Below are 14250 nucleotides of genomic sequence, written 5' to 3'. Positions count from 1 at the left end.
TATAGTATCTTGTAAACGGCTGATTTCAGTAGCGGCTGACTAGCGTAGAGATTTAGATATCAACAATTTGACGGTATACAGAGGTAGTGTAGCAGCCGTGGTACCATAGCGGCTGATCCGGCCAGCTAAACGAACAGGCAAATTGGCGGCACACGACGACGGCACGAGAGGCAAAGCCCGAGCGGCGCGCTTATAAAAGCAGCCAGCTCGCGCCTCGTCCACACCCTGTGGGAAGGGAGGATCGGAGCCAGCCAGCCAGCCACCCACAGCGGCCACACATCCTCGGCGGCTCCATGGCTCCTTCCTCCTCCTCCTCCCGCCCCGCGCGCCACCACCTGCCTCTCCTCCTAATCCTCGCCGCCGTCTTCGTCTCCCTCTCCGGCCTCCTCGCCTCGGTCCCGACGTCGGCCGCTGGTGGGTGCTCGCTTCATCTCGTCAGCCGGTCCACCGCGCTTTGTCCGTTTTATCCTCGCGCGATTTTTTCTGGACCTTTCCTGACCCCTGCTTGTACCGGGAACTCATCAGATGGGCTGCCGGAGCTGGGAGGAGACGCCCTGCACAGGGAGATTCTCAGGGACGAGACCGTGCAGAGGATCAAGGAGCTGGGCAAGGTCAGGCCGATTCCATTTCCCCGGGTCCTCGAAATATTCAGTTCGCGATCCGCTTTTCCAGCTCGAGATGCGGGGGATCTCGTTAGATTGCTGGGGGGCCTGAGTTGCTTGCCGAATCGGATGAGATGCAGTTCAGTCGTGTTCTATTTTGCAACCGCTTGCTCTAGTAAGATTTGTGGGGTCGTCAGTCGTGTGGGAGAACCAAAACAAAAGGAAATACTGAAGATTCGTGGTTCTGTGCTGTAGACTGCACTGGCCTCTCTCTGCCTTTCTTTTTTCGGAATCCTAAGATTCTGCAGCACAGTAAAGATCACTTTTATAAGAACAGGAACATTAGCTGATACTAATACTCGTGCACCCTCAAGAGAAGATTGATATTATTTCATCTTGGAATCGATGAATTATGTTCCAGGCCCCATCGTGCAGATAGGCTTACCCTTCTTTTTTTTTCCTTTTAGGAAATGATTAGCTGGGGTGTAAAGACCACTTTTTTTTTTGAAGTTTCGTCTTTCTATTGGGTTCTGAATCCTGGTCATTCCATCTGATATTATCTATGCCTTGTTTTCTGGGGGAGATAACCTTACGCTATAGAAGTTGTTGCTATATTTTCACGTTCCTTACCTGAATTTTTTTGACTACCCGATGCGAGCGATTCCTGGTTTTCAATTCTCACTCCAAACTTCACTATTCACATATCACATCAAATCTTTGTCCTCATGCATGGAGTATTAAATGTAGATAAATAAAAAAACTAATTGCATAGTTTTGATGCACACGACGAGACGAATCTTTTGAGTCTAGTTAGGTCATGATAGAACAACAATTATCACAAACAAACGAAAAGTGCTACAGTGTGCCACAGTGTCCGATGTGACTCTTTTTACCCCTATTTTACGAATCTAAACACTCCCTCTTTTGGTTATCAGGCCAAACATTTGAGCTGCTCAGCTACAAGTTTCTGACACGGCGTTGATTTGTATGAATCAGATATCTGATGGGGAAGGCTACCTCGAAAGGACGTTCCTGAGTCCAGCTTCTATCAGAGCCACTGCTGTCATCATCAGCTGGATGAAAGATTCCGGGCTCACGACGTACGTGTGTTTGTGCTCTGCAGTCGTTTTCTCACACTTTGATCTTGACATACCTATCTCTTTTCAACGTGAAGGTGGGTTGATCAAATGGGAAATATTCATGGTCGGTTTGAGCCGGAAAATTCTACCAAAGACGCCTTATTGATCGGATCTCATATGGTGAGGACATTTTTTTTCTTGTGATTCTAGCAGTATTTAAGTGGCAAACCTAACTTTTTCATTTGCAAAACAGGACACTGTTATTGATGCTGGAATGTATGACGGATCATTGGGCATTATTAGTGCAATCTCTGCCTTGAAGGTTTTGAAAGTTACTGGGAAACTGCAAAGGCTAACTAGACCAGTCGAGGTTAGAGAATTTTCTAGTATCTCCAGTACAGTAGTGTTGTTACTATTGTACTCCCTCCATTCAGTTTTGATAAATATATTTCCATATGACACAATGACCAAGGATACCACAAGTGTGCTTATCAATCTAATAAATGTCACAGACTTTTTTGTCGATCCTCCAATATTTTAACTAGAAACTCCTTGTAACTAGTGCTATTTATTGTCATAACTCGTACTAATAGTAAATATATCTATCATTTTTGAACATTTAAGTTTTTAAAATATAGCTATCAAAAGTGAATAGAGGAAGTATCATATCTTAATATGTTTGCTTGCTCCACTGCTACCTGTGAGAGGGACAGAGGGTTTATATTATATTATTATCACCTTTACAAGTGGCATTATGGGCCACATGGGTCTTGTAGATACGACATTTATCTGCATTGATCTTGGTTTTGTCTTGTGCCTGCCTACTATTTAAATGTTTGGTCGGAGTATTTCACATTCTTTAATAGTCACTAGTAGACATGGGGTCACAGTTACCATATTTTACTCATTTTAACTTTATATTACACTTTATTATGCTGATTGGATAGCAAAGGCCTACGTAAGAGGTTATAAGATAATCATTTAAGACTATCAGAAGCCAGTAGGAATCCATTTTTTATAATGTCCCATTAATCAGTTGGCGCTCCAATGATCTTGAAAAGATTCTATACTCTGCGCACCTTTTGTTATTCTATCAATCCTGATAATGTGTTAGATAATTAACCATGCTCTAGCTTGTCTAGGTTCTACACGCTGGTAGGGGCTTTTGCTCCTGCTCAGTCAAGGCTGCCTCTTCAATGTTGGACGATAAACACTATTGTGTATAGTAGTAGCTGCAGTTGGCAGCATGGTAGCAGTAGTGACTAGTAGTAGCAGCAGTAGCTAGTAGTGGTAGAGGCTGCATAACACTATGGCGCCTTAGCTTATAAATGCTCACCTTGACTATTTGTGTCTATAAAAGGAGAGAGCAGCTGCAGCTCACAGATTAAGCAGCTCCACTTCGGGTGCTCTTCCTGAGTCAATCTTCTTCCTCCACCTGCAAGCAGAGGGTGTTGTGTGTGTGTGAGCCAGTGACAACAAGTGGTATTTAGAGCTTGAGTGTTCGAGCTTGGTGGCCATGGCTTCCCTGGATCGTGAGCATGGGCGCGAGCGTTCTCAGGAGCGTGGTCGTGGGCGTCGGACGACGTACGTCGTGAAGAAGACGATGCAGGACGTCGGCGACGCGCAGTACCCCATGCTCACTCGCACGAACTACGCCGAGTGGGTGGTGCTGATGAAGGTGATGCTCAAGGCGAGGCGCCTGTGGGCGGCGATGACCGTGGGCACCAATGACGAAGAAGACGACCAGTCGACCATGGAGGCCATTCTCAAGTCGGTGCCGACCGAGTACGTCGTCCCGCTCGGTGCCAAGGACTCCGCCAGGGAGGCGTGAGAGAGACTGGAGACGATGCGGCTCGGCGGCGACCGCGTGCGCAAGGCGAAGGCACAGCAGCTTCGGCGGGAGTACGAGGCTATCGCGTTCCGCGATGGCGAGGCCATCGAGGACTTCGCGCTGCGGCTCACATCTCTGGTGAGCAAGCTAGCACAGGTCGGCGTCGACATCGGCGAAGAGGAAGCGGTGGCGAAGTATCTCCGTGTCGTGCCACCGCGATTCGCGCAGATTGCGCTCTCGATCGAGACGCTGCTCGACATGAGCACGCTCTCGATCGAAGAAGTCACCGGGCGGCTCAATGCTGTCGAGGGCCGCGCGGAGGCCCCCGCCCGCATGACCGCCGGCGGCCAGCTACTGCTCACGGAGGAGCAGTGGGCAGCACGCCTGCGCGAGAGGAAGCAGGGGGAGGGCTCCTCTGTTTCGCGCAGCTGCGGCGGAGGAGGCGCGCGCGGCAGGCGGCGCGGCAAGCCACGGCAGAAGGCGGAGGGCGCCGGCAAGGACGGCGGAGATCGTGCCACCGACAAGGATCGTTGCCGCAATTGCGGCAAGATCGGACACTAGGCCCGCGATTGCAAGGAGCCGCGGCGCCAGGTGCGGGCGCACCTCGCCCAGGATGACGAGAAAGAGACTGCGCTGCTCATGGCGCAGGTCTGCGCCATCAACACCGAGGCAGAGTACCGCGGCGGGCGCGTCGAGCTCGACGAGCCGCGCGCGCGGGTCAATCTCGGGCGAGCAGAGGAGGAGGCAGAGGAGATGTGGTACCTCGACACCGGCGCGAGCAACCACATGACCGGGAACCGCACGGCCTTCTCCGAGCTCGACACCGGAGTCGTCGGCACCGTAAAGTTTGGGGACAACTCCGGCGTCGACATCCGGGGGCGCGGCACGGTCGTGCTCCAGTGCAAGGCCGGCGAGCACAAGGCGCTGACGGATGTGTACTACATCCCTAAGCTCCGGAGCAATATCGCCAGCATTGGCTAGCTCAACGAGCGAGGCTGCCAGGTGCTGATTGACGGCGGCGTGCTCCGGATCAGGGACCGCGAGCGGAAGCTGCTCGCCAAGGTCGAGCGCGGCAGGAATCGCCTCTACACCTTGGCGCTGCGCATTGCGCGCCCGGTGTGCTTGGCGGCAAGGTGCGACGATGCGGCGTGGCGCTGGCACGCGCGCTTCGGCCATTTGAGCTTCGATGCTCTGGCCAGGATGGCGCGGCAAGGCATGGTGCGACGGCTGCCACTGATCGAGCATGCCGGTGAGCTGTGCGACAGCTGCCTTGCCGGGAAGCAGAGGAGGCTGCCGTTCCCCCAGAAGGCGAGCTACCGCGCTGGCGACACCCTCGAGCTTGTCCACGGCGACCTCTGCGGGCCAATCACGCCGGCAACGCACGGCGGACGACGCTATTTCCTGCTCCTGGTGGACGACTGCAGCCGCTACATGTGGCTGCACCTGCTGTCGAGCAAGGATGAGGCGCCAGCGGTGATCAAAGAGTTCCAGGCGCAGGTGGAGACGGAGACGGGGAAGAAGCTACGCGTGCTGCGGACGGATCATGGTGGCGAGTTCACCTCGATCGAATTCGGCCTCTACTGCGTGGGACAGGGCTTGGAACGCCACCTCACGGCGCCGTACTCGCCTCAGCAAAACGGCGTCGTCGAGAGGAGGAACCAGACGGTGGTCAGCATGGCGAGGAGCATGCTCAAGGCCAAGAGGATGCCGGCGGCGTTCTGGGGCGAGGTGGTGAGCATGGCGGTGTTCATCCTGAACCGCGCGCCCACAAAGAGCCTGAAGGGCACGACGCCATTCGAGGCTTGGCACGGAAGGAAGCCGGACGTGTCCTTCCTCAGGACATTCGGCTGCGTCGGGCACGTGAAGACGAAGTCCAACCTCGCCAAGCTGGAAGACAGGAGCACTCCCATGGTGTTCCTGTGACAGAACCGTCCAAATTAAACCGGCTTAAGTGCGCTAACTATCATTTTAAGTATTAATCAAGCCACCGCGCACTTAAAACGGTGTAATCCGGCAGCCTGCTGGGTTAAGGATCGAAAACACCGGAAGTCTCACCCGACGGCGAGCACAGAGGATTACATGCAAACAGAAGTTTCTCAAATTTAAATTACAAAATAGAGCTTAACAAAATGAGTTTATCTAAAATATCAGAGTTCAAAATGCAGCGGAAATTAAATAGAAGTTTAGTTTAGAAAAACAACGATAACTACAATGACGTGAGGACGTCACATCGAGCCCACCGATGTGAATCCTGGTTAGCTCCAACCAGCAGCAGCTACCTGAAAACAGGATAACAACAAATCCTGAGTATACTAATACTCAGCAAGGCTTACCCGACTAGTGGTATATACTTAGCCGACTCCTAGATATGCAAAGTTTTTTGGCTCTGGAGTTATTTTGCTCAAAAGCTACTAATAGTAGATCCTTACTTTCAATATTTTAACTCAAATTTATCATACAAATACCAACTAGGTTTGTCTGAATATCTAGAGCACGCATAGTTGATCACATTATTTTTTAGAGTACCACAGTCATATCTCATAATCTCAACTTTCCAATCTCATGTCAATCTTTTACTACGATGTGAAGCAGTGACCAAGGTTCTCTTAACCGAGAGAGACGGCGAATCGATCCGATTTAACCTTACAAAGTGGACCTAACTCACACGACACATGCAAACCACGCCGGGCCACACGCGTCAACTGTTCCCATCATTACCCCGACGTCTGAATCACGCCTGCCAAAACCCGGGTGAAGGGCCCCTCACAGCGAACTCCCAGAGAACCCGGAGGCGACATACACTCCAACACCCGCCATCATCCCACTCCCAGAGTAGCAAGTCGCGATTCAAAGTATCGTTGCAAATCAGGTAATTAGCTTACCGGTTTCGACTACCTCCTACTTCCGGCATGTGGTTAGTACTGTTCAAACTCGGTCAGCAGGGCCAACAACGGTACGGTCCTCAATCGACACAGGCGGAGGCTTACTTTCCCTCCATTCCATATCCAAAACCAAAATTATCTCCGCCCGGTTTCCATTTCTCTTTCCTCATTGATTCATTCTCAAGCCACGTTGCCATAAGTAACAGAAACCTATAGCTCGTGAGTGACAGCAATCACTCGACTTCTACTGGATCCTAGTTAAGCATGGCAATACTAACGACACCTGTATACTAGTATAGACTCATAGGTACCTAGGGAGAAATATGCATACTAGGGTTCCATACAACTCCTAAAAACGTAAATGCACAAATACTTAAATAAATATTGAATACTCAAATTAGGGGTTATGCTCCGAGGTTTGCCTGAGTTTGACACAAAGTCAGTTAGTTAGCTTGTAGTCTTGCACCGGCTTGACATCATCCCAGACCAAGCATGCACTCCAGTCGGTCCTTCCGTCTTCTGGATTTGTTCACCCGTGCACCATCTTCTGGCTCGGCTTCAACATTGCCCTCCGGTTCCACGTGTCGCACATCTAGTATACCTAGATGATATGCAATGATGCAAATGCAATGCGATTAAAGGAAAGACATGACTGGCCATCATTTATCGAGCAATTAAAGAGAACCGAGCAAAAAGAAAGACATGGCACTGCTAGGAGGGTTCAGTTTCCAACCTAGTTTAGCCTGAAGTGTTTCCTTTCAAGCAAGGCTATTAAACTTACATAGGACGACTAATCGCACACCTAGAGCACAAGGAAAACATAAACTACGGATTGAAAATTAACTAACCACAAGAATAAAGGATAAAACCGAAGCTAGGAACTAAATAAAGATCAAAACTTAACATGCCACAAGGATCTAGTAGCACAACTTTTCTATCATGAAAAACTACTGATAAGGAGTGCATAAATAAATTACCAACACTTGTTGATATAGAAAAGTATTTAATTTAACCCTGGAAAAGAAAATAAAACAACACTAGATCCACAAACATGCACATAAGCCATGCACCTGAAAATTTTTCAGTGGACTACACATACAAAGAGTAATCTACTGAATAAATTTCATAATTTTTAGAGCCACGGAACAACCGGTATTAAACAAAATAGCTTAAACATAAACCAAATTTTTAGCAGGGGCAAAAGTGACATAAAGCATGCTTGAGTATTTTTCCTCTGAAGCTCTTGGCCTAAGTAACCCAACAAAATTTAGTTTGCATTTTTCAAAGTTTTCTATCTTTTTCTACACATTTTCAAGTTTTCAGCCATAAATAAATGAAAATGAAAAACAAAAACTAAATAGGGGGCCGACGACTGGGCCCCACCCGTCAGTGGGAGGGAGCCCAGCCCAGCTACCCTGCTTCGGCCGGCGCACGCCTGGCGCGGCGGTGGCAGCGGGGCCTAGCCCGGCCGCAGCCAGGTCATCCCGGCGGGGCCGGCGCAGGGCGGAGCAGGGGCGGCCGCGGGGAGGCGTAGGGGGGAGCTCGCGCGGCGGCGCAAGGCAGGGCTCGCGGCGGCGCTGCGTTCCAGCCTGGCCGTGGCCGGCCGGCGGCAGAGGCGGGGTGCGCCGCGGCCAGGGGCCCAGGCAGACCTGGGGCGCGCGGCGGCGCAGCGGCGAACCGGCGGCGGCGGTGAGGGATTTGCGCGGGGAAGCGGACTGGGAGGAGTAGGGCGTGGGGAAGCTCACTGGGCACTCGAATCAGGCGGAGGTGCACTAGAGGATGGGGATCGACGGGCGGGGCGGCGTTCCGGCAGAGCGGCAATGGCGGCCGCGGCGGCACAGGCCGATTCGGCCGGGGAGCAGCTCAATCAAACTCGAGATGGGGCGGAGGAGGTTTGGGGCAATGCGAATCGGCTTTGGGGCGTGGAAAACGGGGCGGGACGGCGAGGGATGGTCGGCACGGCGGCCGGCGGCGGGCTCTGCTCGGTTTGCTTGGCGTGAGCTCGAGGGAGAAGACGAAGGGGAGGGGACGAGAAGCCTCCAGGGCACGCAAATGGATAAGCCATGCGCACGGAGGGCGAGGATCACCGGCGCGCACGACGCGTGGAGTCCCCGGCGATCGGTCGCGGCAGGGAGGAACAGTGAGCTCGTTTGACTGAAATTGATTCGAGTTTGACCATCCAAAACTCAAATTTTCATATAGGAACTTGAAATTTGGCCAAAATAAAAGTTGTAGAGGAACATAAGATCTACAACTTTCGTTTTGGGCGAAAGTTGATTTTAGGCTTGGATTAGGGAGAATAATAAGATCGAACATAGCTAAGTTGATGAACACTATGCGTGCTTAATTAACTCTAATGACCAAATTAGGATCATGATTAGCAAATTAAGCACAAAATTACTACCGGGGTATTACATTTCCTAGGGTACGAGCGCGGGAGTAAGGCTTATCGGCTCTACGACCCGGCCAGCAGCAAGGTGGTCGTGTCCCGCAACGTCGTCTTCGACGAGGCGGCGTGCTGGGGCTGGGAGTCCGACGATGGGGAAGCGACGCCAGGAGGCTTGAGCAGCTCCTTCACCATCGAGTACATGGCATACTCCGGTGCGGGGGAGCTGGCTCACGGCGAGGCGGAAGGGACACCCTCGAGCGAGGCGGAAGGGACACCCTCGAGCGAAGCGGAAGGGACACCCTCGAGCAAGGCGCCGGGGGCACCCTCGAGCGCGGGGTAGGGGACTCCGATCTCCGCCGCAACGAGTACTGTTTCATCGATTCGCTTCGTCACGCCTCCACCGAGCGCCTCCCTGAACATCGATGCCGATTACTCCGGCGAGCCACTCCGATTCCGTCTGGTGGATGACATCGTTGGCATAGGGAGTCCGCCCGGGTAGGCAGCCCATGTGCTGGACGACCTCGAGCTGCATCTGGGCAGCGCAGAGGAGCCACCAAACTTCGCCGTAGTAGAGCAGGAGGCATGCTAGCGGACGGCGATGCTGGAAGAGATGGCGGTGGTGGAGGAGAACCGCACGTGGGAGCTGGTGGATCCGCCGGCCAGTTGCTGGCCAATTGGGCTCAAGTGGGTGTTCAAGGTGAAGCAGAACGAGCGCGGCGAGGTGGTGCGGCACAAGGCGCGGTTCGTCGCCAAGGGATTCGTGCAGCGCGAGGGCATCGACTTCGAGGAAGTCTTTGCGCCGGTGGCGCGCATAGAGTCCGTGCGCTTGCTGTTGGCGCTGGCGGCGGTGAGGTGTTGGAAGGTCCATCACCTGGACGTGAAATCGGCATTCCTCAATGGAGAGCTCGCCGAGGAGGTGTACATGCAGCAGCCGCCGGGATTTGTCATCGCCGGCGAGGAGCACAGGGTGCTCCGCCTGCGCAAGGCCCTGTACGGGCTGCGTCAGGCACCGCGCGCGTGGAACATCAAGCTCGACGCCAGCCTCGCGTCGCTCGGATTCACCAAGTGCGCCACCGAGCATGCCCTCTACACACGGCGGTCGAAGGGAGGCCTGGTGATCGTCGGCGTGTACGTCGACGACCTCATCGTCACCGGAGCTGAGCAGCGGGACATCGACGCGTTCAAGGAGAAGATGAAGTCGATGTTCCGCATGTCAGAACTCGGTCTGCTCACCTACTACCTCGGCATTGAGGTGGAGCAGACCGGGAATGCCATCACGCTCCGCCAGAGCGCCTACGCGAGGAAGCTGCTGGAGCGGAGCGGATTGGACGCCCATGGAGGAGAAGGTGAAGCTGTCAAAGGACAGCACTGCCCCCTTGGTGGACGCCACGAGCTACCGGAGCATCGTCGGCGCACTGCGTTACCACACGCACACGCGGTCGGACATTGGGTTCGCCGTGGGGTACGTGAGCCGGTTCATGGCGGAGCCGCGGGAGGATCACCTCGCCGCGGTCAAGCATCTGCTCCGCTATGTTGCAGGGACGCGCGACTACGGGCTCGTCTACTCAAGGAGGAGCAGAGGAGAGCTGGAGCTGATTGGGTTCGGCGACAGCGACATGGCGGGCGACGTTGATGGACGAAGGAGCACGACTGGTGTGCTCTTCTTCCTTGGAGCGTGCCCGATCTCCTGGCAATCGATGAAACAGAAGGTCGTTGTGCAGAGTACATTGCGGCGGCGACGGCATGTTGCCAGGTAGTTTGGCTGGGGCGGCTGCTGGCAGAGCTCACCGGAGAAGAAGTTCGGGCACCCGTCCTGATGGTGGACAACCAGTCCGCGATCGCCTTAGCAAAGAACCCCGTCCACCACGACCGGGGCAAGCACATCGACACCAAGTATCACTTCATCCGTGATTGCGTCGATAGTGGACAGATCAGGCTCGAGTATGTCGAGACAGCTCGACAGCTCGGGGACATCCTCACCAAGCCACTTGGGCACGTTCGACTTACAGAGTTGAGGACCAAGATTGGAGTTGAGGAGATCAAGCAAGAGCAATGCAATTAGGGGAAGAATTGTTAGATAATTACCCATGCTCTAGTTTGTCTAGGTTCTATGCTGGTAGAGGCTTTTGCTCCTGCTCAGTCAAGGTTGCCTCTTCAATGTTGGGCGGCAAACACTATTGTGTATAGTAGCAGCTGCAGTTGGCAGCATGGTAGCAATAGTGATTAGTAGTAGCAGCAGTTTCTAGTAGTGGTAGAGACTGCATAACACTATAGCGCATTACTTTGTCAATGCTCACCTTGACTACTTGTGTCTATAAAAGAAGAGAGCAGCTGCAGCTCACAGATTAAGCAGCTCCACTTCGTGTGCTCTTCCTGAGTCCTTCTTCCTCTCATCTTCTTCCTCCACCTGCAAGCAAGAGGGTGTTGTGTGTGTGTGAGGGAGTGCCAACATAATAAAAAAGCACAAGCTGTCAGGTGTCATCTATGTGATGATACAAATCAAATGCTTTACTAATTTACTACCACTTATAGATCAAGGCTGCATGTTTTAGTGTGAATCACGGCATCAATTATTCTGTTACAGCCTGACTCCAATGCTTTCTGTTCTAAAATGGCTTAAGTGGTATATCGAATTATGAAACAGCATTATTTGGTTTGCATCATTATCTCTTTTTTTTTCCAGGAAAACGCAGGAGAGCTGCGTTTCTTTGTATTAAGAAGATGAATGAAAATGTTTTTACAACAACGCAGAGCGACTTGCACTCATGCAAAGACTAAAAACACGTGCATCATTATCAGCATCACCTGAAAATATCACGAAAACAGAGCCTAGCACTCACTTCTCCTTGTGAATGATCAGGTCATTGCATTCAGCGACGAGGAGGGTGTTAGGTTCCAGACAACTTTTCTGGGAAGCGCCGCTTTATCTGGTACACTACCTGAATCAATTTTACAAGTATCAGACAAGAGGTTGTCTTTTTCACGTAAACCAACCGAACTATTTTACAAATAGTCCACTGATGCAGTCTATATGTTGTATTCGATTTCCTCAGTGGCACTACAGTGCAAGATGTTCTGAAAATGAATTCTTTTGAGGCTACTGCTGCTGCTATTACTCAAACCAGGTACAAGCCAGAGTCAGTGGGGAGCTATGTTGAGGTATGAAGCGTTTGAATGTCTTTCATGTGTTGCCTGGTAAATACAAAACACAGTACCTGTAATTTTTTACTTGTAGGTACACATGGAGCAAGGCCCTGTCCTGGAAGCTCTCCGTTATCCGCTTGGTGTTGTAAAAGGAATTGCAGGCCAGACGCGATTAAAGGTGCATCAGAGTTCTCTGTATTCATGTGAAAGCAACAGATCAGAACTAAAATATGACCTATTTGAATTGCATGGTATCCTATCTTAAGCTCAACTTTAGCACATAAATAAATATAACAACAAACAACATCAGTGGAAGCTATCGCTATACTATCAGGTAGGAACACATTAGTAAAACAATTTAATAAACGACTGTGTACTAAAAATCTTTTCTTAGCAAGTAGTATTAGTAGTCAACATGAATTGAGAGGCACCTGGGGCATAACAGCAGTCAACATCCATCTCATAAACTATATGGATGTCATGTGCTATCTTTGACGAAAGAATCACTAATATTAACATTTAGAAAACTGGTATTGCTATCACCAATATTATTCTCTTTAACGTTGGCATTCAAACATTCAAGCTGTCAGCATCACCAGTGATTGCTAATTCTGGATTGCATCGAGTCGGTGTACTGAACTTTCAAATGAAAGAGAAAGTATAGTTACCATGCTTAGTATTTATTTTCTTCTTCTAGGTAATAGTAGATGGTTCACAAGGGCATGCTGGCACAGTTCCAATGAAATTGCGGCGTGATCCGATGGTTGCAGCTGCAGAGCTGGTTGTGACTCTGGAGCGCCTCTGCAAAGAGCCCAACAAGGTGCTGACCTACGACGAGGAGTGTGGCTGCTTCACGGAGGAGGCCCTCGCCGGGCTGGTGTGCACCGTGGGGGAGCTGCTGACGTGGCCCAGCGCCAGCAACGTGATACCGGGGCAGGCAAGCTTGCCGAGCAGACCTCTCTCGATCATGGCCGTGCTGACCAACCGGTGGTTCAGTAATCTGAAATTTGGGAGCCCTTGCGTTGGACAGGTGAACTTCACGGTGGACATCCGCGCCATGGACGACCAGGTGAGGGAGACGATCGTGACCAGCTTCTCGAGGCTGGTCCTCCAGAGATGCGACGACAGGCTGGTCGACTGCAGAGTCGAGCACAAGGTGAGCAGGAGCGCAGAAACGGTGCCGGTTTTTTTTGTGCCAGATGACCGATGGAGCTGACGATCCTGTTTGATGGTTTCTCCGGCCAGCACTCGGCGCCGGCGACGCCCTGTGACCCGGAGCTGACATCCCATCTGAAGCTCGCGGCGCGGTCGGCCGTGTCGGCGATGTCGGGGCGCGCCGCGGCCGCCGCCGCCGAGACGCCCGTGCTGATGAGCGGAGCGGGGCACGACGCGATGGCGATGGCCAGGCTCACCAAGGTAAGACTGAGCACGACGTAGCTGAGTTGATGGCTCGTGCCCTGTACAGCGAAAGCTCACGCTCCGTCGCCTCTCGCTCGTCGTCGCAGGTCGGGATGCTGTTCGTGCGGTGCCGCGGCGGCGTGAGCCACTCGCCGGAGGAGTCGGTGATGGACGACGACGTGTGGGCCGCGGGGCTCGCGCTGGCCAGCTTCATCGAGCAGGCGGCGGTGTCGGAGCTGGCGGTGGTGGCCGAGTCGTGATGGTGACGATTCTTCGGTGGTAGGCCGGTAGCCTGCAACTGTAAATAGACTGTCTGTTGTTGCTACATTGCAAATTTGCAATTGGGCAGGAATAAAAAAAACACTTCTCTTCGGCGAGACCGTAAGGAGGCTGGTGCTCTCAGGCCCACATGCCGCTCATCCAGAGAGCCGGGCCGCGGATAGAACAGATGGGCCGTGGGCCGGGACCACTCGACACGATCAGGCGGCCCGGTGGTGACTGGGCCGCCCCGTTCGTGCAAGCACACAACTAAGAAGAAAGAGGAGGTGGTGGGCTGGTGGCCTCCCTGATTGTGTGTAACAACGGGCCCTTTGTATGACATTTTTTTGTGTAGGAGTAACATATTTCAATGAAAACTCAAATTTGTATGGCGGAATAGGCAAATTAGCCGTAAATGTCAAGAGTCACACTTGTGACTGACAATCAAATCATCACACAAAACTCAATAATTATTTTTTTGTTCCGAAATATTTTTCTTTGTTGCTGGAACAATTCATCCCTAAACTAAGAAAACGGACATTTTCATCCTCGAACTTTCGAATCCGGCTCAATTTCGTCTCTGGTCCGACATGGACACCAAGGTGGTGTGCCTCATCAGCGCCCAGTCAGCACTAGAGTTTTGTTATTTCTTCGACGGACCCTTTTA

General features: G+C 52.1%; 1 protein-coding gene across 2 annotated transcripts; it reads left to right on the top strand.

The window, feature by feature from the left end:
* The first annotated feature begins 212 nt into the window (after positions 1-212).
* LOC120704157 (probable allantoate deiminase) lies at positions 213-13980 on the top strand. 2 transcript variants are annotated; one of them, XM_039988442.1, is made up of 12 exons: positions 213-414; positions 526-611; positions 1599-1702; positions 1777-1861; positions 1935-2051; positions 11644-11753; positions 11837-11942; positions 12019-12105; positions 12625-12864; positions 12958-13083; positions 13173-13343; positions 13433-13980. In XM_039988442.1, exons 1-12 carry the CDS (start codon positions 294-296, stop codon positions 13583-13585), a joined length of 1506 nt encoding a protein of 501 aa, XP_039844376.1. In that variant the 5' UTR covers positions 213-293; the 3' UTR covers positions 13586-13980. The 2 variants fall into 2 exon arrangements, with proteins under 2 accessions (XP_039844376.1, XP_039844377.1); XM_039988443.1 differs by lacking the exon at positions 213-414 and having other exon boundaries at positions 1538-1702; positions 13433-13710.
* The last annotated feature ends 270 nt before the right edge of the window (positions 13981-14250 follow it).

This window comes from Panicum virgatum, chromosome 4K (genome assembly GCF_016808335.1).
Source record: "Panicum virgatum strain AP13 chromosome 4K, P.virgatum_v5, whole genome shotgun sequence".
NCBI lineage: Eukaryota > Viridiplantae > Streptophyta > Magnoliopsida > Poales > Poaceae > Panicum > Panicum virgatum.
This window is presented reverse-complemented; position numbering and strand designations above follow the sequence as displayed.